The sequence below is a fragment of the Anastrepha ludens genome, chromosome 6, assembly GCF_028408465.1.
Source record: "Anastrepha ludens isolate Willacy chromosome 6, idAnaLude1.1, whole genome shotgun sequence".
Classification (NCBI taxonomy): Eukaryota; Metazoa; Arthropoda; class Insecta; order Diptera; family Tephritidae; genus Anastrepha; species Anastrepha ludens.
Window position 1 is genome coordinate 102,414,357 of NC_071502.1, and position 25,695 is coordinate 102,440,051.

Sequence of the window (25,695 nt, forward strand, 5' to 3'; positions counted from 1 at the left end):
ATTTTACTGCACAGCGCGTTCATAAATGCAACAAATCTATTTGCAATTTTTCAACAAATCTATCAGTTGCATGAATTGTCACATTGACAGTGCTGCCAGCGCTGCAAGTACTGCGCATTATAATGCGTTTCTGAACATAGTCCATACCGGCATGTCCGGCATGTGAGGGCACCCCGCACTACACTAACCACCTTTTCACAACCCACTCATCTAACACACCTCTCCCTCTGGACCTAATCTGTCGATACAGCTAGTTTCCTGAGCCTACCGTTAGATGAGCTAGACGAAGACGACCGGTGATTACACTACACTGACAGGGCAAAGCTACGGCTACAACAACAACAACAACACTGCTCCTGTGGCAGCACTGTCCTACTAGTGTTAGACTTGTGCCCTGAATGAATCGGATAAGGTTTGACGAATAAAATATGTTTGCAAAAATTAAAAACAAAAACAAACAAAAAATATGAAGAAAATTGCTATAAATTTTATTTATTAAAAATTGCAATTGCATAATTACTTTTAAATCACATCCATTACGCATACATAGCAGGCACCAGATTTGTATGAGGGTACACATATTATATGAATCTAAAAACATGGTATACTTTAAAATTTCAACAAACACGTAACAAACAAATTGTTATTGGAATATGTAACATATTGCAACGCATTTTTTTAAAAACATATCTCTAAACTGTACTTTGGCTACACAAATCAGTTAACAATTTTAGCTTTGCGTTTGCTAGCTACATTCTTACATATGTACATATGTACATATAAACATTTTTATAACTTTTTAATTGAACTTTTAGCTCATCCCTTTACTTTTAGTAGATTTTTATGATCGCTTTACAACTTAAGCCGACTCTTGTGCTTGTCTATATTCAAACACGCTGCCACGTGGGGTTAGCTCATGCTTTTCAGCGTGTGAAACCACTTTGCCACTATTTGCATCTTCATTTGGCACTCCATAACCACCACCGCCCGGGGTTTTGAGAATAAAGAGATCCTGATGTATAAAAATATGCACACATTTCATTAAAATCTGTCAATTTGTGGACAAACAAGATACTACTCACCCCTGTCTCCACATTTATGCAGGTCTTACCGCCCAGCGAAATGACACGCCCATCCGGTTTGCGCAACAAGTTCAAGCCTCGCTTGGCTGGTAGTCCACCTGCCAGCCCATAGGGTTGCAGCGTACGGCGCTCCGTCAAAATCGACAGCGTTACTGGCTTACGGAAAAGCAATGCACGCTCAACACCTTCACCGCCGTGAAATTGGCCAGCACCACCGGACTGATCGCTGCGCAAGCAGAACCGTTTCAGTATGATTGGGTAACGCACTTCCAATATCTCTGGATCAGTTATGCGCGTATTGGTCATATGTGTATGTACACCATCTGCACCATGCCATGTAGGCCCCGCCCCAGCGCCACCGGCCACCGTCTCATAATAGCCCCACTCTTCATCGCCAATCGTAATGTTGTTCATGCAGCCACATGAGGCGGCACAAACGTTGAATGTTTTCAGTACAGTATCGACGATTCGCTGAGAGGTCAACACATTCCCGCCTACCACAGCTGCACCCTCAGAGGGATCTAACATAGAGTTTTTCGGCACAATTACTTTAATGGGCGCCAAACAGCCCTGATTTAGTGGCACATCATGACCGACCATGCATCGCAAGCAGTAGATAAGCGCAGACAAAGTAATGGCGCGCGGCGCATTGCAATTGCCCCAAACTTCCGGTCCCGAACCGGTGAAATCGCACAATGCATTTCCTTTCTCCGGATCGATTTCCACGCGCAACTTAATAGGTGAACCATCATCCATGAACTCGACCGCCTCCAACGTGCTGGAGCCACTACGTGCCAACACATTCTGTGCAATTTCCTTGAGCATATCACGCACGGCGACCTCCGCATTTTGTTGTATATAACTCATGTAGGCCTGCACGACATCCAAACCGTAGCAATCAATGAGCTCGGAGACGAGCTGTATGCCCTTGTGATTGGCCGCGATTTGCGCTTTAAGATCCGAAATGTTATCGGGTAAATTGCGTGTACCAGTTGCGTCTTTTGCGCCGGTTGGTGTGGTTAGACGTTCAACAATATTTTTCTCTTGGAATACACCATTTTCGACGATCAAAAATGATTTAAAGGCAGCACCCTCCTGTGCAAGCGATGTGGAGTGTGGCGGCATTGAGCCAGGCGTGATGCCACCGATGTCGGCGTGATGGCCGCGGGATGCAACGAAGAACACTGGTTTCGGTTGATCACTGAAAGAGAGTTTAACATTTTATTGTATTGTACTATTTGCGGCCTGCGTCTTGATGTTGCTCCACAAATGGAGTGACCTACAGTTTTAAGCCGACTCCGAATGGCAAATGGTTTTTATGAGGAGCTTTTTCATGGGCTATTTTCAGAAATACACTCGGACGTTTGCCAATGCCCGCCGCTATTAGAAAAACTTTTTGTTTTCATTTTGCTGTCTCATGCACGGGAATTCGAACCCACGCACTCTCGAATGGTAGTCACGCAACAACCCATTCGAATACGGCGACCGAATTAAATTTTACTCACCGATAAAATACTGGCGTGATGACTGTCAAATCTGGCAAATGCGAACCGCCAGCTTGTGGGTGATTGGCTAAAATAACATCGCCATTCTTCAAGCTATCACCGCGCACCTTCAACTGATATTGTACTGCCTCCTGCATTGCACCCAAATGCACAGGTATGTGTGGCGCATTGCTCACTAGACCACCGTCGGGTCCGAAGAGCGCACATGAAAAGTCAAGGCGTTCTTTGATGTTTGTGGAAATCGAGGTGCGCTGCAGTACTCTGTAAGCGAACAAACTAGATTTTCAGCACATACAGTAAATTACATATTGATTTCGTGCACTTGCCTGCCCATTTGCTCGGCAATACTCATAAAACGATGACTAAAGATGCTCAGCTGTATAGCATCGAGCTTGCAGTCGACCACGTTGCGATTGCCGGAGCATACATTGATGACGAGATCACCGCGCGTCGTCACTTCTGCCACACATTCCGGTTCTACCAGTATGGTGGACAGCTGATCAATTAAAATCGCTGGACCAGTTATTTTACATCCAGCTAGCAGATTTTTTGTCAAGTAGATCGGCGACTCATATGCGCCTTGCTCAAAGAAAATGCTCGTAACACCCTCAGGTGTGGGTGTGGTTGTAACAGATTTGCCGATGTCAGCTTCTACTGGTGTAATATTTTTACCCAAGCCGCGCACGCGTATATCATCTACAACGATGGCGCGATTTTGTAAAACAAAGCCAAACTCGGTGCGATACCGTTGAAGGAATGTGGCAATGAAATCGCCGTAGGAGGTAAGCAAAGCATCGTCTTTATTTGTTGTGGTTGCCGGTGAGCACATTAAGGCACAATCGGTACCGTCATAACGCAAATGTAGAAAAGGTTCCAACTCAATCTTGTTGAATCCCTGCGATTTCAAGTTAGTGGTGCATTGGTCGGCCAATGCATCAAGGCGCGCCTTGAAAAGTTCGGCATTTTCGGCCGAATACTCTAAACCACAAGGTTCTTGTGTCTCCTGCACCACATCGGCAAGCGCCATACCGTAAGCGGAGAGCACACCTGCGTATTTGTGCACAAGCACCTGTTTTTTGTTTTATTTTGAAATTCAATAAAAAGTTTTGAAATTAAAAAATTGCTCAAATCCTTTTTCAAAGTCTTACATTACCTTGCTTATGCCTAACTCACGTGCAATGGAGCAAGCGTGCTGGCCACCAGCGCCACCAAAGCATGCCAACACATGCTGTGACGTATCTAAACCGCGTGCTTGAGTCAGAGCTCTTATGGGCCGACACATAGCTTCATTGGCAACGCGTATGAAGCCCAAGGCCACATCTTCAACAGATAATTCCTTCACATCGCCATCACTTTTCAGGTACTCATTAATCACTTTTCCCAATTGCTCGAATTTTTCTTTGGTTATGGACAAATCGAGCGCTTCATTTTCTTTAGGACCAAATATTTTTGGAAAATATTCAGGTAGCAAACGTCCCAAAATCAAATTGGCATCAGTGACTGTTAATGGACCACCCTTCTTGTAGCACGCCGGACCCGGATGTGCACCCGCAGATTCGGGTCCGACCACAAACAGACCAGAACGGAAGAAAAGCATAGAACCGCCACCAGCTGCTACAGTATTTATGTCCAATTGGGGTGCTTGTATCGTAACACCGGCGGTCGTACTTTCGATCACGTGCTCATAGACACCTGCATAACGCGAGACATCGGTTGAAGTGCCGCCCATGTCGAAACCAATAAGTGGCGCGTCCGTATCATATGCGCCCGTCATTGCGTAGCCCACAACACCACCTGCCGGACCAGAAAGTATGGCACGCGCGCCACGAAAGTTTTCCATACGCACCAAGCCGCCATCCGATTGCATGAAGAGAACATCAACGCCGTCCAATTCTTTGTGAAAACCTGATTTGAAGCTAGAAAGAGATGAGATAAAATAATTTACTTATCAGTTTGTATTCACAAATTGTTTGCATGAGAGTATGATGGGTGCGCCAAAAACTTGAGCAGCTAACAGTATTTCACATATAAAAAACATTAAAATTAAAATTTTAAATCTGCACAACGATTCATTAGTATATCTTTATTTAATTTGATAAGCACAATTTTATTACCTGTTGAGATAACGTTCAACGTGCGGTGTTAGATACGCCTCGGCGCAGGCCGTATAGCCGCGCGCTACCAGACGTCGCATCGGCATAGCTTGGTGGGAGAGTGTAATATGCGTGAATCCCAACTTCTGTGCTATTGCACCTACCTGTAATTCATGCACTGGACAAGCAAAACTATGCGCCAGCACAACTGCCACGCTAGTGATGCCTTGTTTGCGAACTTCTTGCAGAGATTCACGTACAGCCTCTACATCAACAGGTTGCATTTCTAAATACCTTGCACCCGATGTACCTTCAAGCACCTGCCAAGTGTGTTCTGTAAAAAATATGATAACATTGAACTGCCTAATCATTATTGTGCAACGAAATAGTAATTACCTAACTTGCATCGATTCGCTTGTTCGGGCACAATGCGACAGCTGATTTCTACAACCGTTTTATAGAGGTTTGATGGTTTCCGTATGTTGAGGTCGAAGATTTTCGGACGCGCTTGATTGCCAATGTAAAGCAAGTCGCGGAAGCCCTCGTTCACCACAAGCGCCACAGGATCTCCTTTCCGCTCCAACAAAGCATTCGTGGCTACAGTTGTGCCCATGCGTACCCAACCGATTTGACTAGTATCCACAAGCCCTTCTGCAGTAACATCTCTGCCAGTTTCCTTTGACGACAAATGGTCAAATATAAGGATAAGCCATTTAGTTAATTTAAATCAATTAGTTAATTGGGTATGCTTTTCACTTTTGTATGTGGTCGCAGTTACACACCTGTTTTAATATGCGTCGTATTCCCTCTCTTGGAGCGTCAGTGTACCGGCGAGGATCCTCCGATAGAAGTTTTAATGTTCGCACTTGGCCATCCGGGCGTATGCAAAGAATGTCGGTGAAGGTACCACCGCGATCAATTGCAAAGCAATATTTTCCACTTGTCGTTATTTCTGACATTGTACTGTATTTCACCAACCACTATTTGCTATTCAGGCGGAATTAATTTTTAAATTCGTATAAAGTAAACACGTCCGATCTACTTGAATGACAATGGATTCTGTGCGTTCAGTTGCTTGCTGCTCTGCTATAAACCGCATCAGACAAAGTCGAAAACGATACCAAAAAACAAACAACAAGTTGTTGGAGATTAGAAGACGTTTTAGGCATAATAACTTATTATGCAAATGGAATCAAGTAAAACTTTGATAAAAAATGATAGCAGAAGTGATAGCAGCAGTGAGTGCTACCATATGTTCGCCTTGGCCTATTCGTGCATTGAATTTTGATTATCGATAAATGCCGACGCAACATTTTCAGCGATTGTGAAATTCCGAATTGAGAACAAAATAAGCTTTCCAACGGATTTGTTTGGCAACAAACTTTCCAGCTCTATAATTATAGATTACAACACGCTCGCTAAGATGAACTAATTAAAATCAAGAGAGAAAGTATAACTTAATATTAGATGTCCTCCAAGTTCAGAATTATGTGAGCTCAATGCAAACTTTGTACATAGAAAGATGGAACGCTTATTGTTTTGTTATAGAGTTTTCCTCGCCCTGTTCACGTTTTAAAGCAGTCAATGCGTGCAAAACGTTGTTCACGTTGTCGAGCGTGTGCGTACACATTAGTATAAACAGCGCTGTGGCATGTATCGAAATTTTATTATCGATAAATGCCGACGCAACCGTTTGAGCGATGGTGAAATTCCGAGTTGAGAACAAAATAAGCCTCTCAACGGATTTGTTTGACGACAAACTTTCTAGTTTTGTAATTAATTCTAGATTATGATGTACATACATATTGGCATGACAGTGCGTACTGGTTTTTAAAAACAATTAATGACTGGCTTCTGAATGTAATCAACTTTTGTATGTTTTTAACTGTTCACAGTTCAGAGAATTCGTGTAAATAAAGGGTAATCAGTTTAGAAGAATTGGATTTTAATTTAAAAAAAAAACAACGAAAATTTAAAATGATTTCGCAATCTTTATTATTTTTGTGTGTTGTTTAAGAGCTGTTTCCTTTTCACTTGTCGCTGAGAAATAAATATTTTATTTAAAATAAAGAATTATAAAAGTACGATTTTTTTTTTACCTTTCAGTACATATGTATGTACGTATAGTCAATACTCTTACACTTCAAAAACTATGAGCACAATGTAAATTTAAATATGAACTCTACAAATAATTCACAGTACAGAAATATGGGGGAAATACCGCGTTATATTATGGTCTGAGTATTTGAGGAATGGGTATGAGGGATATAATATGTCTAATATATTCGCCGTAGCCGAATGGGTTGGTGCGTGACTACAATTCGGAATTCACAGAGAGAACGTAGGTTCGAGTCTCGGAAAAACACCAAAATTAAGAAAAACATTTTTCTAATAGCGCTCACCACTCGAAAGGTAATGGCAAATCTCCGAGTGTATTTCTGCCATGAAAAAGCTCCTCATAAAAATATCTGCCGTTCGGAGTCGACTTGAAACTGTAGGTCCCTCCATTTGTGGAACAACATCAAGACGCACCAATTATATGTATACATATGTCTAATATATTACCCGCAAAAGATGTGGATGGACACGCCCTCAATGAACAGCAGACGAAGTGAACGGTTGTTTTTATTTTGCTCGCTATTACCGTGGAGAATTAAACTTTTGCTAACTGCCTTAAGATACTAGTGTTGACCATGAAATTTCTTGCCAAGTTTGTAAAAACAAAATTCATAAAATGTGTGCAAAAGCGGATTCATAAAATTTGTGTGCGCGGTTGCCTACAAAACTCTTCAAATTTGTATCGTCAATTTCACGCCTAACTAAGGGGGTTACTGGCCTATATATTTTGTTTTCCAAACATAAAATGCTAAGTCATCAATTGTTGCTACAAAAGAGGGTTCGACTGTGCCTACGAATATGCCCTCAGCTGATATTTCTAATATAACTGACAATCATAAAACGAATGCTCTCTCGGGTTTATCGTATGCAAGTAGTACATGGCACTGGTATTGTCATTTCTACTGCTTATCGCTGCTGCTGCTGATCTATCGCCTTCGCGCTCTATTTGTGTATCTAATGCTTGGCTACATGCTCATGCATTTGCTGTCCAGCAGCTTATATGTGTGCGTGTCGGGTGCATGAGCGTGTCGCCGAAGCATAAGAATCTTGCACCTATTTCCGTTGCTAATGCGGTTGACTGTCAGCATATGCATGTGCACTCGGCTTTGTCATATTCAATTTTTTTTTGGAGGCGCTAATACTTCCACTGTTATTGCTGCTGCTGTTGGTCTGACACCTTTGCACATTGCGATTGATCACACAACACTTGTTTCACCGATGCCTGCGAACACTGACTGGGGAAAGTTGAGAAAGTAAAGGTAAAAAACAACAGAATTGTTGATTCCAATTTTAAAACAGAGCTGGAGGAGATTAACCGCATGAAGTTGTTGCATCTGTCGTTGTTTAAGCCTTCTGTCTCAGTGAATAAAACTATTGATTTTATTTGGAAACATGTTGCTATTGGTAAGCAACATGTTTCGGGTGAAACAGCATACAAAGTTGAGTAGCTTGAATAAAGTTAATTTTAAGGTTGATCTCTCAGCTGACTCATATGATAAGCTGCTTTCGCCAGATTTTTAGCCTGCAAATGTAAATATATGCCCCTTTCGTTTTTTGCAAAAGAACAAAGCAACAAAATCTCCACTCATATTTGAAATTTAAATTTTAAAAGGTCGAGCCAAGGAGATTTGGTGGCTCCTAAAACACTCAGGCTAAAAAGCCCATTGTATTTAAAGCTCTGGAAGGGGGTAGATAGTGAAGGAGGGAAGGAGAAAAGATAAGAAAGAATAGAGACAGAGATAGATATAGTTAGTCCTGTGAGAATTTTCCAGATTCTTTGGCAAATCTGTAGATATCCTCCAGTTTTAGAGAAGGAATATTACTCATTTGCATGACATCGGAACCCAAAACTCGTAGTCTTGCTCTAGCAAAGGCAGGACACTCACAGAGAAAGTGCTCAGTGATATCCGCCTCCTCCAAGCATGACCAGCCCACTGGGTCCTCAATGATTCCAATGGTGGTCATATGCTGACCCCATGGGTTGTGTCCTGTAATGATACCGACCATCAACCGAGTATCTTTCCTTCTAAGTTTTAGTAGAAAGTTTGACAGTTTTCTGTTCGGACTTGTCACAAAACACTTTGCATTGCTCTTTAAGTAGATTGCCTACATAATCGCTGATCCAAATCATGATTCCTGCGGAACTGATTCCGATTATTGGCTCTGGCCCTTGCGGGGGCCCCGCTGCTCCACGGTTGGCCAATTCGTCGGCAATTTCGTTTCCTTGTACACCGGAGTGTCATGGAACCCATATAAGTACAAGCCTGTTTTGTCTTGCAACAGAATTAAGCGTCTTCTTACATTCTTGAACAATCTTTAAGGTTTGATTCGCGTTCTCCATGGCCTTCAGTGCAGCCTGGCTGTCACTGAAAACTTCAATCTGTTTTCCGCTTCGTCTCTTCTCGTTTATTCATTCGGCTACCTTCAGGATGGCAAAAACTTCTCTTTGGAAAACAGTTGCCTTTTCCCCCATAGCATAGTGATACTTATTACTATCGTTTAAGTCCACTCATATTTAGTTTTGCTTGAGAATGAGGATTCTCTATTAAACCAATTGTTGTAACAGCATAAACATTCCGCATAAATGTTTGGGGAACGCTGTCGGAGTGATAGTCCGGGGCTGAATATAAATCCGGTTCGTTCCGGTAACAGAAAGCCGACTGTGGTGGTAACGTGGACAAGGAGTCGCACAGACCAATGTGATCTCATGCCACAGAATATTGAAAATGCTACATGTGTTAGTTTTGTTAGCATTTTGCGGTTCGTTACAAATATAAAAATATATTATTTCTATATTAAATCTTTTCTTTTAAGACCTATTAAGCGTTTAATAGTTTTTGTTTATTGATTTTACCATTGAATTTTCCCGCAGATTATAGGAGTTTGTGTGATTCCCCTTCAAAGCTAGTGGTACGACAAGAATTTGCTATACTTAAAGGCTAAAAACTGCACGATGCAAGCGCGACTTTTTTGAGAATATTCAGAAATAGAAAAATGTTAACCAAATACTTACCCCCTGAAATCTTTCCCATTGCACCAAAATTTTGAAATGAAAACTATGGATTTGGTTTTTTTTGGGCGCACGAAATAGATTGAAATTTTTTTATTTAATTGCGTTTTGTGGTGACAATAGCCGTGTGTATGTATGTAAGTCTGTCGTATGTGTGTATATATCCCTTGTCGTAGCACATAACACGTAACGCAATAACACCCTGTTTTAATTTTTTAGTTATTTATTGTTAATTCATAATTTAAATATGCATCATATCAATTAATACTTTTCTTTTTTTTCTCAGTTTGCTTTGAATATTTTTTCTTGCGGAACAATTAGTTGATAAACCTCGGCCAAACCTTGTTATATTTGTTGTTAATTATTTTGCGTTGGCTCTTTCTAACCCAACATTTTCAAATTCAACACCTGTTAGCTTTTCATATTGAAACATGCAGTAATCAATAGTTGTGGCATAACAGTTAATTACGCGTAATTGCTTTATAAGTATGTTTGCTTAACTTTTTTTTAAAATTTATTTATTCTGTTTTTTGTTTTTTGTTTGAATTAGTTGCTTAAAATGCATTTAGTACCGTTGCTAACATTTAGGTATGTATGTGTATATATAATTTTAATTATTAATTATTTCAATTTTAATTTTTCTTCTTTTTGTTTCTTTTGTTTTTCTTTTTTTATTATTTCATGCGTTCACATTTAAAAACATTTTGATTCCATTGGTTATTCGTTTCTTTTTGGTTTACTCTTAAAGCGCTTGTTTTGCAACCATATATACATATACAATTTATTTGCTTTTTGTTCATTAATTAACACTAATTATTTATGTATGTGTAAATTACATTGATGTTAATGTTATTGTATGTATGTATGTATGTACTATTGTTTAGGGGGTAATGTTTTAATTCGCTTTATTGCAATGATTTGATGTTTATTAGAATGCATAAGCACATACATACACATGTGCAATCATGTATGTGTGCATTCACACAAGCGAAATCAGGCTTAGAGAGCGCGAAAAATGTCCGTTGATTTATTTGACAGTAATGAAAACATTTTTGGCGACATACATAAATGCTAAGCGAATGGCATGGAATGTAGTATTTTGATTGCCGATTGAAAAGCTGACAGCCTCTGATTGCAATTGCATGAATACACCCTATTTACAGTTACATACAGGATTGCAATTATTATTTTTTATTATAGGAATGAGTGTTAAACGAAATATACCATTTAACTTATAGTGATTAACTGTAGGTACTTACTTTTAATGTGTTTTATATGAGAAATCATTTACTTGGTAATTAAGATAAGTTTTATTGCTCAAATCATTTAAAATAGTTAAAAAAATACCAAAATCAATAATTCAATACAACATAGGCGCATATTTCCTATAATAAAAAAGTGGTAAATGGAGATAAAAAATCCAGAAAATAAAATGAAATGGAAAAAATTTAGCTATAGAAAAAGCAAAAACAAAAACAAAGCATTTTTTAAAAATACATATATGTAAAATATGTATTTACGTATATATGCATGACGAAAACTAGTTTAAAAAAAATATTATTTTTGGAGCCTGGATTCAAATTAATTACATAAAAAGTGGTCCTACTTTAAAAAAAAAAATTAAAAAAAAATTAAAAAGAAATTAAAAAAAATTAAATAAATAAAATTAGAAATTAAAAAGTTAAAAGTATGAAGAAAGTATTCGAGCGGCAGGCTAATCACCTACCCTGTCCGAAATCAAAATAGATTAACGAAACCAACGCAAGACAATCCTTGTCGAGGCCCTATGCGCCCAAGTGAAGTGAACAAGAAAAAAAATACGAGCCCAGATAGCTGAACTTAACCTATAAATGGATAAAACTGATGTTACCTGTTATGTCCGACCAACTGTCGTAGATCCTCCTGTAATTAGCAGAAGGGACTGTAGGCAGCTGGTTTAACTATTGACGGGCCATTTTCTATGGGCGATGCACATGGAAAAGGTAGGCAACTCATATGGTGCAGTCTGCTCAGCATGCGGAGAGGAGAATGAGTCAGCGGACCTCTTTCTGTGCGTCTGCCCGGCCTTCGCTCGATTCAGACTTGAGGACTTTGGTACTGATGTGTTAAGAGCCACCCCCTTGACTCCTTGGCATCACAAGATCTACTCAGATTTCTTCGGAGGTCAGGTAGATTTAAAGAAAATTAAAATGGGAACACGGGGGTAGTACAATGGACTTAATGTTGTCTGAGTGCTGTACTTGCTAGTTGATTTGACAAAATAAAAAAAAAAAACCTATAAACCTGAACCGTCAACCATCGTAAAACAATGACACGCAAAAATAAGTACTAAAAATAAAAATGAAATAAAATAAAAAATAATAAAAATTGCAAAAGTTTACTATCATAGTTTAAAAAAGAGTACAAAAAAGTAATATAATAACAGTAGTAATATTAAAAATAGTAAAGCAAGAGCAAAACTAAAAATAACAGTAATAATAAAAATAATTTTACACTATTATAAAGGGTCTTTCAAAATTGACGCCTACAGATCAATAGAAAATAACTCTTGGATGGTATCTTTTTTTATGTCATTTTTGTCAAGTAGACAGATGTAAAATTTTACACGGCAGAACAACGCGTCAAATTTATTGAAACTTATCATGAAAACGAAATTCTAGATGAGATTACCAAAAGCGCTGTTTACATATAGTTCGAACAAGAACACGACATACTGAAACCTTTAAATATGACATCGCTGCGGACATGAACACACGGATAGACAGGAGGTGGAATAATCTAGCCACTTGCAAAACCGCGAAAATCATGTGTACACAGAATGCAGATAAATACGTCCGATTCGTACTAGCTCTGTCTAGGAAAGAAAGCTGAACTATCGTAGGTATACTGACAAGTCACAATTTGCTAGTGGCACACGCATAAAAGATGGGAATTGCAAACAACGATAGCTGCTGATTTTGCAATGAACTATAAGAGAGAGGGAAACGCTAGCACACCTTCTATGTTCTTGCCCTGCATTAGCTAGAACCCGAATGAAATGTTAAGGAGCTCTACAATATGAGAGCTTAGAAAGTCTCTCGGGGCTAGAGCTTCGGAGCTTACTTAGATTCGCAAAAGACGCAGGCTTATGCAAGGAGACGTAAGGGTCAAGCTCCATCTGGTACCACTAAGGACCAATAGGTCTATGTGATAGCTTTCAGCTAGCCAGGTCAACCTTACCTAACCTATTATGAAAATGAAGAGCAATATATGGCAAAATTCATGAATAAGGCGAAAATTCAAAGGTTGGGGGTAGAAAAGGTAATTTGTACATGTTTTATTTCAAAACAATTTTGTACATGTTTTATTTCTTTTGTATCAAAATACCCATTTATAATTTACATTAAAATAAATTTATATTACTATTTTATTTTATTTTGTTATAGCAAATGAAATAGTAGTAGAATAAAAAAAAAAATTGTCAAAAAAATAAAATAATTGAAAAATATATGTGTTTTAAAAACTATGTTTTTATTTTATTTTTATTGTTACATTTTTTGTTGTTGATATTTTCGTTTAATTATTGTGTGGGCGCATTTATTGTTTGGTGCTTTAGTTATGTTTGTAAATATGTATTTTAAATATGTTTCCCATTAATATTTATCCAACGCACACGCATACATAAAATGTAGCACGCAATACATAACCGATTTGTAACATACATTCATATGCATATAATTTTTATTTGGTTTTTGTTTTTGAGTTTGCCTTCATTAAATTTTGTGGAAGCAGAAAGTTGAGCGATGTTCTGTGCGGAAAGGTGGTCACTATTTTTTTTTTTCAATATTCATTCCAGGATTATCTTTATTTATTTTTTGTCGAATTATATATTATTTAAATTTACTCGATTTCATTTGGATTCAATATTTTTTGTTTACTTTTATTTATATTTTAATTCATTTCATTTTGTTTAATATTAGTTTATTTGATTTTTTTTTTCATTAAAGGAAAGTTCGGTGTCGAAATATCTTTGATAACCTGCAGTGTGCACCTTGAAATAAAATACGACGGGACGAAAATATTGGTAAGGGTAATAGTGAAAGTCACATGAAAACATTTGTCAATTTCATGCCAACAATTTTCATTACCTTCGAAAATATTTGTAATCATTCGTGTTTGTATAATAAATGGGTGGAGAAAGTATGTGAATTAAAAAAAAAAAAAACAGAATGGAAGTCTAGGCACTTGAAAGTGATGTTGAAGTGAGAAAAGTGGGAAAGCAGCAGAATTGCGGAAAAGCGGGATCTGGACACAAATCTTTTAATAAGAAATATAGAAAGCCATTCTAAAGTAATGTGAAAGCGGTTTCTGTAAGTGATAGTTCCAAACAAGATGGAGTTTTTAGTACATCCCAGCTGGACGTCCCATTTCGACGATGGTTTGGATGTCGCATGGAACATTTAAAATGCTCTCACCTGCGAAAAAACAAATTTGACTTAATTTAATTTTGTTGTGTTTCATTTTATTTAATTTTTTATTACTTTTATTCTTTTTAATTTATTTTATTTTAATTTATTTTATTTCATGTTATTTAATTTAATTTTAATTTTAATTTTATTTTATTTATTTCTTTCTATTTTATTTTATCTTATTTTATTTTTATTATTATTTTATTATTTTCATTTATATCATTTCATTTAAACAGAAAATATATAGACCATCATCTAGAAGTACTGGGTATACCACAAAAATACATAAGTTTGATCAATATGATTCTTAAACACTCAAACGCTAAAGTATCTAATAATGAATGGCGAAATATCTGACGAATTCGAAATGAAATCCGGCTTGAGGCAAGGTGACCCACTATCAACGCTTTTATTTCATGTAACACTGCATTCAAGGTCGCACAATATTTTATAAATCGACGCAAAAATGCGCATACGCTGACGATATTGGGATTCTTTCGAGAAATAGGGAGGCTCTTCAGAATGTTTTCATGCGCTTAGTGTAAGCTACAAGAGCAGCGGGCCTCAATATAAATGAAGAAAAGGCGAAGTACATGACACGATCCGTTAATGATAGTCACATCAGAATCGGAAGTTATGTTTTTGAGTTCATGCAAAAGCTTAAGTATTTTGGCGTAGTACTCAGCATAAATAAGGATATGTACTTATCTATACAAGACCGTATTCAGGCAGCTAACAGAGCATATTGTGGGCGTATCAAATTTATCAAGTCTTCATTGATATCAAAGGAACAAAATCTACAGATTTACAAAACTATAATAAGACCTGTTCTCACTTACGGCTGTGAAACATGGGTCCTTAAAGTTAATGACGTGAATTTACTGATGCGATTTGAAAGAAACATTTTTAGAAAAATATTCGGTCCTATACGATTAGAAGACGGCACATACCGTATACGGTATAACACCGAGCTCAGTGTTTTATTTGCGGGAGGAAATGTACGCGGCTTATAAAGTCCCAAATATTACGGTGATATGGACACGTTTTAAGAATGAGCTGCGAAAGAACGACCAAAAAAGTATTTGAAGTAAACCCTGAAGGAGAAGAAAGGAGAGTCCGGCCGCGGAGACGATGGTTGCAAGACGTAGAAGACGATATACGCGGGCTCTCGAGAAGAATGGAGGCGTATTGTAGAGTAGGCAATGGTCCACCCCGGACTGTAACGCCAAGATGATGATGATTTTTATATTATTTTGCTTTATTTCCATTTATAATATTTTATTTTCTTTCATTTTATTCTCTTTTATTTAACTTTTTTATTTCTCTTTAATTTAATTTTATTTTATTTTATTTTTCTTTGTTTTATTTCTTTTTGATTTATATTATTTTATTTTTGTTTTAAATTATTATTATTATAGTTTTTTGCATTTTATTCTATTTTAATTACACTTTTTATTTTATTGTATTCTATATTATTAAATTTTTTCATTTCCCTTTAATTTAATTTTATTTCATTTATTTTATTTTATTATATTTTATTTTAGTATATTTTATTTTATTTTGCATTTTACTCTCTTTTATTTAACTTTTTTATTTCCCTTTAATTTAATTTTATTTTCTTTTATATTCGTTTTAAATTTATTATTTTTTCATTTTATTCTATTTTATTTTATTTTATTTATTTATTTTTATTTCATTCTATTATTATTAACTTTTTTATTATTTAACTTTTTTATTTCCCTTTAATTTAATTTAATTTATTTTTTTATTTATATTATTTTATTTTTATTTTAAAGTATTCTTTAATTTTATTCTGCTTTAATTTATTTTATTTTTCTTCTATTTTATTAAATTTTGTTTTTACTTTATTTAATTTATTATGAATAAATTTATTGTAAATAAATTAAATCTTATTTTATTTGATTGCGTTAATGCATTTTCTTTTAAAGCATTCCACTGTGTCAATAATCAATAAATCGATTTGGTTCCATTCTCTTCCATGCATTGCTTTGAAACCATTGCCTTGGGCGGCTAAGGACGCACTGTATCCTCTTCACGGAAGCAACGCCTGTTCATCGCTCAGCTTTTTTGTATAATATATATGTTTGTATGTATGTATTTAGTTTGTGGGTATTGCATGCACCTACTCTACCAATACAAGTACATATAATATATATATAGATATATATTTATTTGTTTGTTTGTTTATTTATTTATTTAGTACACACATTCATAGCAACATGAAACTAATTGCGTTTGCAAGTCTAAAATCGTAAAAAATTATGTTAATACAATATAAATATATAATATTTCTTTAAAAATTTGTAATGTTTTAAAGTAATGCTTTAAAGTAATTTCGTTTGCTGTTTATGTCTCACATTAAAGTTTTCCACATTAAATTGTAATGTTTATTTTAAATCTTAATTTATTTTCCCATGTTTATTAACTATATTTAAGTAATATGTTTAGCTTTTAAATATTTATATTCATATTTTTTTCATGTGATTTTTTTTAATCATTTATAATGTGAATATGTAGAGTAAAACAAATTTTTGCGTTGTCAAGACATTTTTATTTCATTTTTGTTTTAAGATTTTTCTTGTAATTGCTTATATTTATATTCCTTTTGCTTTGATTTTAGTAATATAGTTTAAGTGTTTAGTTTTTATGTGTAAATAAAATATATTGCGATTTTGTTTTTGTTTTCGGTTTTTGTTTGCAAAGTTACTTGTCGTGTACACTTATGTTGCCAGTTAGTCCCTAAAGATGTGTTTCTTCATAATACTCGTAATGTGTCGTCCGTCAACTTCAACATTCCGATAAGTTTAGGTATAATTGTATAAATATCTGTATAATTTATTTTTTCATTTATTTAACATTTCACGTGTTTTGAAGTTTTTATTTATATTTGCGTTGGGCGAGTTTTTGGTTTTTTTTAAATATATTTATTAAATATTCTTGTATTGTTTTGTGATTTCTTAATTGTAATACATTGGTGTGTAGGTGGAGGCGGGCTCAATAAGGATCAAAATTTTTCAATTCAAAATACCTTTTTTTGTGTTAAATACTTAGACTCCTTGTGCCAGGCTTTCCTTAGGAAATGTCAGCATCGACTGATCCATTGGCTGAGACGATAAGATGAATGGGGAGGTAAGCATCTGTAAGGGACTGAAAGAAAGACAAGATAAAGTCGTAGAAAATATACTAATGGCTACTAATGGATATAAAACGTTGGGGGTTAGATCTGAAAACGAAAGGTGTATATACAAAAACAAAAAAAAACAAGCAACGCTGTTGGTTCGAAATCGAAAATCACCAATTTATTATCACCAGAAATGTCTGACTGATTGCCGAAGCTCGCGCTAGCTATCTGTTAGTTGACTAAATAACAATCCAGAGTATTGTTTACAAACGCGCGGAAGCATTTTGCCGAGAGTAAACGCGAAAAAAGAAAATCAGTAATGGATTTCAAACGTAAAAATGGGATTGCATTATATTTGGCTGCAAAACCACAACCAGCGATTGTTCGTGAGGTCCAGCACCTTAAAGTAGTTAAAGTTTTTCTTTATCGCACCATTACTCGTTACAATGATACTGGTAGCATCAGCATCGTGAAACGTCATGGAGGTGGTCATCAAAAGACTGCAACGTCACATGGAATAGTTCAAAAAGTGAAGAAGCGATTTGAGCGAAATCCCCGACGAAATGCCAATAAAATGGCGATTTAACTGAAAATATCTGACCGCAGCATCCGACGCATACTGAAAAATGATCTCAAACATCAAGCCTTACAAGATGCAAAAGGTGCATGATCTCTCACCAAAGTAGCAACAAGACTTGAGACTTGAGAGAGGGAAGAAGTTGCTTCGCTTGGGCGAAAGCGGTTCATTTCCGAACATTGTGTTCTCTGACTAGAGAATTTTTCGAATTGAGCAATTTATAAACTCCCAAAACGATAGGGTTTATTTGATCAACCGTTCATACGAGAATTTTAGTCATCAATTGGCCACCGGGAGGCAGCACCCGCCACAGGTAATGGTTTGGGCCGCTGTAACCGCAGATGGGCGCTCTCCAATTGTTTTCATCGAACCTGGTGTCAAGGTAAAATCGAAATATTATTGGAAAAGTATTCTGGAGGTCGTGGGCAGACAAACATTTCGGTGACAGACCATAGACGATTCAACAGGACTCGTGTCACGAAGTTCGAGTGAACAAAGAATGGCTAAAAAACAACGTTCCGAACTTCATAACGTCCACTTAATGGCTCTCAATTTCACCAGACGTGCATCCGATGGATTATTCTCTGTGGACCATTTTGGAGAGCAGGGTCCGAACTAAAAGATTCACTAGTCTCGAGGCGCTAAAAAAAGCTATTGTCCGCGAGTGGGCCAAAACACCTGCAAGCCACATTCGGGCAGCTTGCAATTCGCAAAGGGCGCGAACCACCTATTAATCTTCAACTAACTCTGAGCTAATCATGGCAAAATCCCGGATAAATTTAGTACGGCTGTAAAATTAATGAAGCGGCAAACTTAAGGATTCTAAAGACAGGTCTCACATCAGGCTCATGGGATTAATGCATTTAGACTTCTTATAATGCTATGTTGTAACTTCGTCGCTGCGCTGAAGCAATTAGACTATTATTTTGGGTAAAAATATTCGAATACTATGTAAATAATTTTTAATTCATAGGTGGACAGATACACAGAATATAAAGGGTTTTCCAATAAGAGGTGTTATTTTGATATTAAAAAACAAAATGCTATTTTTTAATATAAATGATCGGATGTTTATTTCATTATAAAGAGGAAGGTATGCCGTTAATAGTGCAAAATAACATCAGGCAAATGACCACCACGATCACGCTTACAGGACAAAATTTTTTTCATTACATTTTCCATAACCGAATTGCAAGTGGCTACCCTGTGCCCTCGATAACCTCACGAATTCCATCTTTGAGGTCTTGAATCGAGCCTGGGCTGTTGGACCTTCTCTTTCACGTGGCCCCAAAGAAAAAAATTACAAGGTGCTAAGTCACAAGATCTCGGTGGCCAATTGTGACCACCTGTTCGAGAGATAACACGGTGCGGAGACTTTTCCCGTAAAATATCAATGGTTTCGTTGCTTGTCGTTGCCGTCTTGTTGAAAATAAACGTTGACCAGATCAATACCATATCCATTCACCAATAGCACCTGTTATTGGAAAACCCTTTACAACGTGGCGCAAAATTAATCACCCTATTGGAAAATTTATAATTTTTGCAAATGGTGTCGTGCGTCAAATCACATTTGACACTTGTTTACTACACAGCTTCAGTATACGAACAGACAAGCAATGGAGTTTGTAAAGTTCAAAATAAGGATTTCCATTACTGAAAATATTGTATACTTTTTTTATTTAGTAAAAAAAATATTCAAAAATAAAATTAGATGATTAATCTCTTCCGGCCGTCCCAAGCCGAGATGATTATTCTTTTTCTCGATTTGGCATCCCATTCGAGAAGCGAGTGCGATGGTGTTTTGGGGGCAGATCGCAGAAACGACAGGAATCATTGCACTATATCCGGCACCTGTGTAGATTACATCACAGTCTGCTGTGACCAGTAATATCAGATTGAAGTTCATAGGCTTGTGAAGTTTTTCTTGTAGTCGCATAAAACTTTTCCCAATAATTTTTGGCGAATGCTGTCCTTGTCTTGGACTTATCATTGAGGTTGATTTCCTTGAGCTTCGAATGACATTAAATATTTTCAGCTTAAAATGTACCATCCATTCTTTTTCGATCAGATTCTCTCAGATCCTTAATTCCGCGTGGGACATAGGGCATCAACCCATCCATAGGTATTAGTTAAAAAGTCAGGTCTAAGTAATCGCACTAGTCGCATGGGAATTAAGTGCGATTTGGATTTAGTGATTTTCTTGGTATTGTGATTTTTTTGCAAGAATTATATAAATAAGTTTCTTATAGTGATTACTGCCGAAATTAAATGTAACTTTTACAAATACCCATGCAAGCTCATACATAAATACTTACTCAGCGAACCTGGCCGCTGTGGCTGCTGCAATTGGATTTCGTACCGCATGCAAAGCCTGCGAGTTTTTAGCTCTGGCCAGCAAAGTCATTACAGTGCGTTTAGTTGGATTCATGCTAGAGCGTGGCACACCCAAAAGTGGCCGCTTGCGTGCCAGTCCACCTGCTACAAAAACAACAGAAAGAGAAACAACATCAGTTCCACAATCAAATTACTTGTCACACCGCTCTCAATTCGCCACAACTCACCAATATTAATCGCCTTGACACTGCGCAATGCCGGATGCAGCAGCGCGCCGGTGGGCGGATCCAACAAGCCCAACGTTGCTGCCATGGGCGTTTCAGCCTCCGTGGGTAATGGTATGCCGGCGGCAGTGTTGGACTGTTGCGCCGCCGATGTGTGTAAATCGGCCACTGTAGGCACACCTGCCGCAGTCACTGTAGGCTTTAACATGTTACCAATACTGGCTGCGGTCAATTGGTGTTGTAGTGCAACTGTCATTGCAGCTGGATGCACTAGTGGGAAGGAATTCACTTTAATTGCCAAATTATTGTGGTTTATCGCTCAGTAAAATTATGTCGTAAATGTAAATGAGAATTAGTAATGCGTTGACTTACTTGTAGTTGCTGCGCTGCTGGCATTTGATTTCTGACATAGGCCACCGTCAGTACCGGTTGGCAAGAGATTGGTGTGGTGATGGGACGCTAATGCTACTGTGGTAGTAGGGCCTCGTGTTGATGGCGGCGGTTGGTGTAGTAAATGATGCAAATTGCGTTGTTGCTGTTGGTGTTGTTGTTGTTGTTGTTGATGCTGGAGATGTTGCTGCTCACTGCTCAGACTCACCTGTTGTGCATCAGCTTTTTCGAGCGTATTACATTCCATGCCGTTAGGCTCCATCTCCAGCTTCTCATCATTCGATGTATCCATATCGGTGACACCACCGCGATTGGGACTATGCTGATCATCGGTGTAGGTCAGCGATGACGAGGAACTCAGCGCTTGCATCTCCCACATCTGCTCCTGTCGTATGTCGTCGTGATAGTCCTAAAATGTGTGTAGAGAAATTGTATTAAAAACGGATAGTTGGGGAATATTAGTGAAGTGCAATTTGATTAAATGTAAAAAATATTATAAAATAAATAAGACAATTCTACAATTAAGTAAAGTAAACTACAAAAAAAAAAAAACAACAACAAATAAATAAATAAAACCAAACAAAATAAATTTAAGTAATAAATGTAGTAAAAAATAAATCAAATATATTTTAATAAAATGAGTTTAAGTAAAATATAGCGAAAAAATCTAAATAAAATTAAATTAATTCAAAAAATGTTAATAAAATGAAATAAAGTGAAATAAAATACAATAAAAAAGAAACAAAGTATAAAAAATTAAATAAAAAATATATTTTATTAAAATACTTTAAATAATATACTTTAATAAAAAAATGTAAATGAAATATATTAGTAAAAAATGTTAAATAAAATAAAATAAACTAAAACAAAAAAAAAAATAAAATAAAAAAATAAAAATTAAAAAATAAAAGCAGTAAAAATTAAATAAAATATATTTTAATAAAAAGAGTTTTAATCAAATACATCGGAAAAGTAAATAAAATAAAATCAATTTAAAAAAAAATATAAGTAAAATAAAATACAATAAAAAAAAAACAAAATAAAAAAGTAAAGTAATAAAAGTAGGGAAAAATTGAATAAAACATATTTTAATAAAAAAATTAATATTGCACAAAAAAGTTTAAATGAAACAAAATACAATAAAAAATAAAATAAAGTAATAAAAGTAGTAAACAATCAAATGAAATGAACTTAAACAAACAAAAAAAAAAAAAAAACAAATAAAATAACATGAATAGAAAAACATATAAATTAAATAAATTAAAAAAGAATTAAAATAAAGAAACGGTAAAGTAGTAAAAAAATAATTAAAATATATTTAAATTAAAAAAAATTAAATAAAATAAACTAAAACAAAACACAATAAAAATCAAAATGAAATAAAATAATAAAAATAGTAAAAAATTAAATAAAATATAATTTAATAAAATAAAAAAAAAATTAAAATAATTTAAAATAAAACACAAAACAAAAGAAAATTAAAAATATATATTTTTTAAAGTAGCAAAAGTAGGAAAAGATTTAAAAACAAATATATTATATTTTAATATATATAGATAAAACAAAGTAATAGTTATAAAGTAGTAAAAAATTAAATGTTTATTAAACTAAAGTAAAATAAAATATAAACAAAATTAACCAAATAAAATAAAATAAAGTAATAAAAGTATTTAGAAATTAGATAAAAAATAATTTAATAAAATAAATCCAAATAAAATGAAACAAAATTAAATTATAATTATAATAAATATTTAACTTACAAAAAATATTTTCAAAACAAAAAACTTAATTAGACATAACTGAAAATTAAAGTTAAAATTATTTGCATTTGAATTTATATGCATTCTTAAACATACCTTCTGAAGAATTTTAAATAAAAGCACATTGTGGAAAAATCAAATTAATAAAAAAATAACTTAGAACACTTGGCAAGCTTAATAAAAAAGCCGAAAATTTGTTTTGGATACGTTTTTATGCCACAAGTGGCTTATATTAAAAAAAATTATTGCATGCGATATTTTATAAATGCATGTGAATATGGCTGATTCTAGCACGAGAAAAAAACGACTGGCGCAGTTTGGTAAACTCGGCCAAAATCGTGTAAGTGGTTATCGCGTCAATCAAGTAGAAGAAGTTATGAATATGGCCGATTCTGACAGAAGCTTAAGCGCAAAATTACATTACGGTATGGGGAAAATTGATCGACTAGCATGACAAAAGGCTCGAGATGTTCTAATTTTTATAATTTCCGTTCAGCAATATATGTATAATTGGCGCGTACATCCTTTTTGGATGTTTGGCCGAGCTCCTCCTCATATTTGTGGTGTGAGTGCCACAAATGGAAGGACCTACAGTTTCAAGCCGATTCCGAACGGCAGATATTTTTTATGAGGAGCTTTGCCATTGCCTGCCGAGGGGCGACCGCTATTGGAAACAATTTTTTGACCTTTCACCGAGATTCGAACCGACGTTCTCTCTTTGAATTCCGAATGGTAGTCACGCACCAACCCATTCGGCTACGGTGGCCGCCTTTTTTCCGTTCAGCAAGGTTCTTAGAAATTTACCTATACACATTTTAAAGATATACTTATGTATATATATACTTCTTATACCGTAACCTGGTACCATAAAATATGATTTTTTTATTTTGCGCCTCAGTTTGAGTTTTCTGCTCATATATATTACAATACTTACTTTTCTGATTATACCTACTTTTTTTAACTTTAAGGCAGTGCTTGTATAAGGACAACACTCAAAAAATTGACTTTAACAGTATAGAATAGATTTTACAAAACGATTTTACGCTATCTTAACATGCAGATTTTGATGTGGTTGATGTATGTATTCTCTTTGCTATACTCACCGGCACCAAAAACCTCCTCACTTCGGCCAGCGCGTACGCTATGCGTGCGTGCGCTTCTGCTGGTGCTGCAAACGTTGAAATCTCTACATGCAGATCTTCGAATAGATGTGCATAACGACTGTCACCACTGGCGCGCAGTTCTTCCTCCTTTTTGCGATCGCGCATCGACCCGCGACCCAACACCGCCATTTTGCACATGGTCTCCTCCTGTAAACGTTTCATGGAGTTGCCTTTTGGGCCCAGTAGTTTACCGACGAAATTGAACTGAAAGCAAATTTAACGAATAGAATTTATTTAGTACATACTTTAGTAGATTCTTAGTAGGAGTTAAAAAAAAGAAGAATCAAAGAAAGCAATTGATTTCTAGGAACGCTTGTCATTTAAAGTATTATGCATTACCTTTGGATGATCCCGCACTGGCACAGCCACCTTTACAGCCACTTTGACTGGTCTGTCTCGTGTTATGTCCAACATTTTTAGTTTTTCTAAACAGTTAGAGATTATAAAGAGAAAAATATATTGTGAAGCCAATTAGTGCAATATTTTCGAAATATATTTTAGACAAGCATATTAGGTGCGAGGGTTGCCTTTTTATATTTTGTGCCTTTGCAACGCTACGTGCGATGAGCTGTAATTCGATATTTTTCTCGAAAAGCTTTATATTTTTTAGCATAAACTTTCATATAACCTTTTTTCTTACGAGCTTTATTTGTTCTTTTTCAGTCAGTTGAAAAATTTAAAAAAGGTGGGAGCATTTTTTAGTGCAATTGTATTACTTTGACAAAGACACGACTGCGCATCTTTCAACGAGATCAGTTGTTCCGAATGAAATCACGAATGCTCGTATTGCAGATATTTTAAAATTTTGCGCGAGGGGGAATATTTACTGAAAGAAATTGGCTTTCAACCAATTCAGAGCCTGAGACAGGGAACATCTAAGTTAAATAGAACCTGATGTAATAAATTTAATGGTAGTAGTGCTAGTCAATAGTGGTCAACCTCTTTTAACGCCTGAAGAAGTTGTTGAAGCCTTAAGCTCGTTTTGGAAGTATCCACTTCTGAGTGGCAAAAGTGCTTTGAAAGTTCGTTCAAGAGAATTCGGAAGTGTATTGAATTCCAAGGGAATATTTTGTTTTCATTATTGGTTGCAAATGAATTTGGAGATATCAGTCTCGTCTTTCAAGTATCCAGTAATATTTATAAGACATTTTCGATCAAACTTTAAAAATAGTTCAGAGATCACTCAACCCGTTGCCATTACATAAATCTCTTCGATTGCCGTCTCCTCCTTTGAATTATGGCCGTGGGTTGCAGACTGAGAGTATTCGATTCACTTAGTACTTATACATAAATATGCAAGATGGTGCAAAATTAATTAGCCTATCGGAAAATGTATGATTTTTGTACATTGCGTCGTACGTCAGTCGTATTTGACACATGTGAATTAGACAGCTGCAGTGTACAAATACTTATACAGGTATACCCTATGATCAGAAAGTACCGGGAATGTTTAAATAAAACAAAACAGAGTTAAATTTCAGCCAAACTTATTTTATCTCCTTCAAAATATGACCAGTCTGACGCAACACACATGTGCCAACGTCAAATCCAGTCCTCCATACCCCCCTGGTAGGCCGACGAAGAAATGGCCTTCAGCTCCTTCGTCGCATTCTCTTTGATCCTTTCTGTCGACTGAAATCTTCTTCCACGAAGTGGTAACTTCAACTTGGGAAACAAAAAGAAGTTGCACGGGGCGATATCAAGTGAATTCGGTGCTTGCACGATGGTATTTACTTGGTATTTTGTCAAATAATCCAGCACAATTTGGGTTCGCTGCGATAGCGCGTTATCATCATACAAAATCCAAGAATTGTTTGCCCACATTTCCGGCCGTTTGTGGCGTACAGCA

At 36.0% G+C, this 25,695-nt stretch overlaps 2 protein-coding genes across 4 annotated transcripts in view; both read right to left on the reverse strand.

Moving 5' to 3' along the window:
* Positions 1 to 465: 465 nt before the first annotated feature.
* On the reverse strand, positions 466 to 5,917 carry LOC128868725 (5-oxoprolinase). Its single transcript, XM_054111151.1, has 8 exons — positions 5,463 to 5,917; positions 5,077 to 5,356; positions 4,702 to 5,014; positions 3,741 to 4,503; positions 2,914 to 3,656; positions 2,588 to 2,848; positions 1,083 to 2,283; positions 466 to 1,012 (listed from the first exon to the last, which is right to left on the reverse strand). Exons 1-8 carry the CDS (start codon positions 5,637 to 5,639, stop codon positions 860 to 862), a joined length of 3,891 nt encoding a protein of 1,296 aa, XP_053967126.1. The 5' UTR covers positions 5,640 to 5,917; the 3' UTR covers positions 466 to 859.
* Positions 5,918 to 15,981: 10,064 nt separating this feature from the next.
* The window catches only part of LOC128866653 (uncharacterized), a 50,419-nt gene continuing 40,705 nt past the window's right edge, over positions 15,982 to 25,695 (reverse strand). For 2 of the 3 annotated variants that reach the window (XM_054107552.1, XM_054107551.1), the window contains 6 exons: positions 24,186 to 24,271; positions 23,787 to 24,050; positions 20,906 to 21,332; positions 20,537 to 20,821; positions 20,291 to 20,453; positions 15,982 to 17,424 (listed from right to left, as the gene is read on the reverse strand). In XM_054107552.1, the coding sequence (XP_053963527.1) occupies positions 17,325 to 17,424; positions 20,291 to 20,453; positions 20,537 to 20,821; positions 20,906 to 21,332; positions 23,787 to 24,050; positions 24,186 to 24,271 (1,325 nt within the window). In that variant the 3' untranslated portion in view covers positions 15,982 to 17,324. The remainder of the gene's footprint in view (positions 17,425 to 20,290; positions 20,454 to 20,536; positions 20,822 to 20,905; positions 21,333 to 23,786; positions 24,051 to 24,185; positions 24,272 to 25,695) is intronic. The other variant, XM_054107553.1, reaches the window with a different exon arrangement.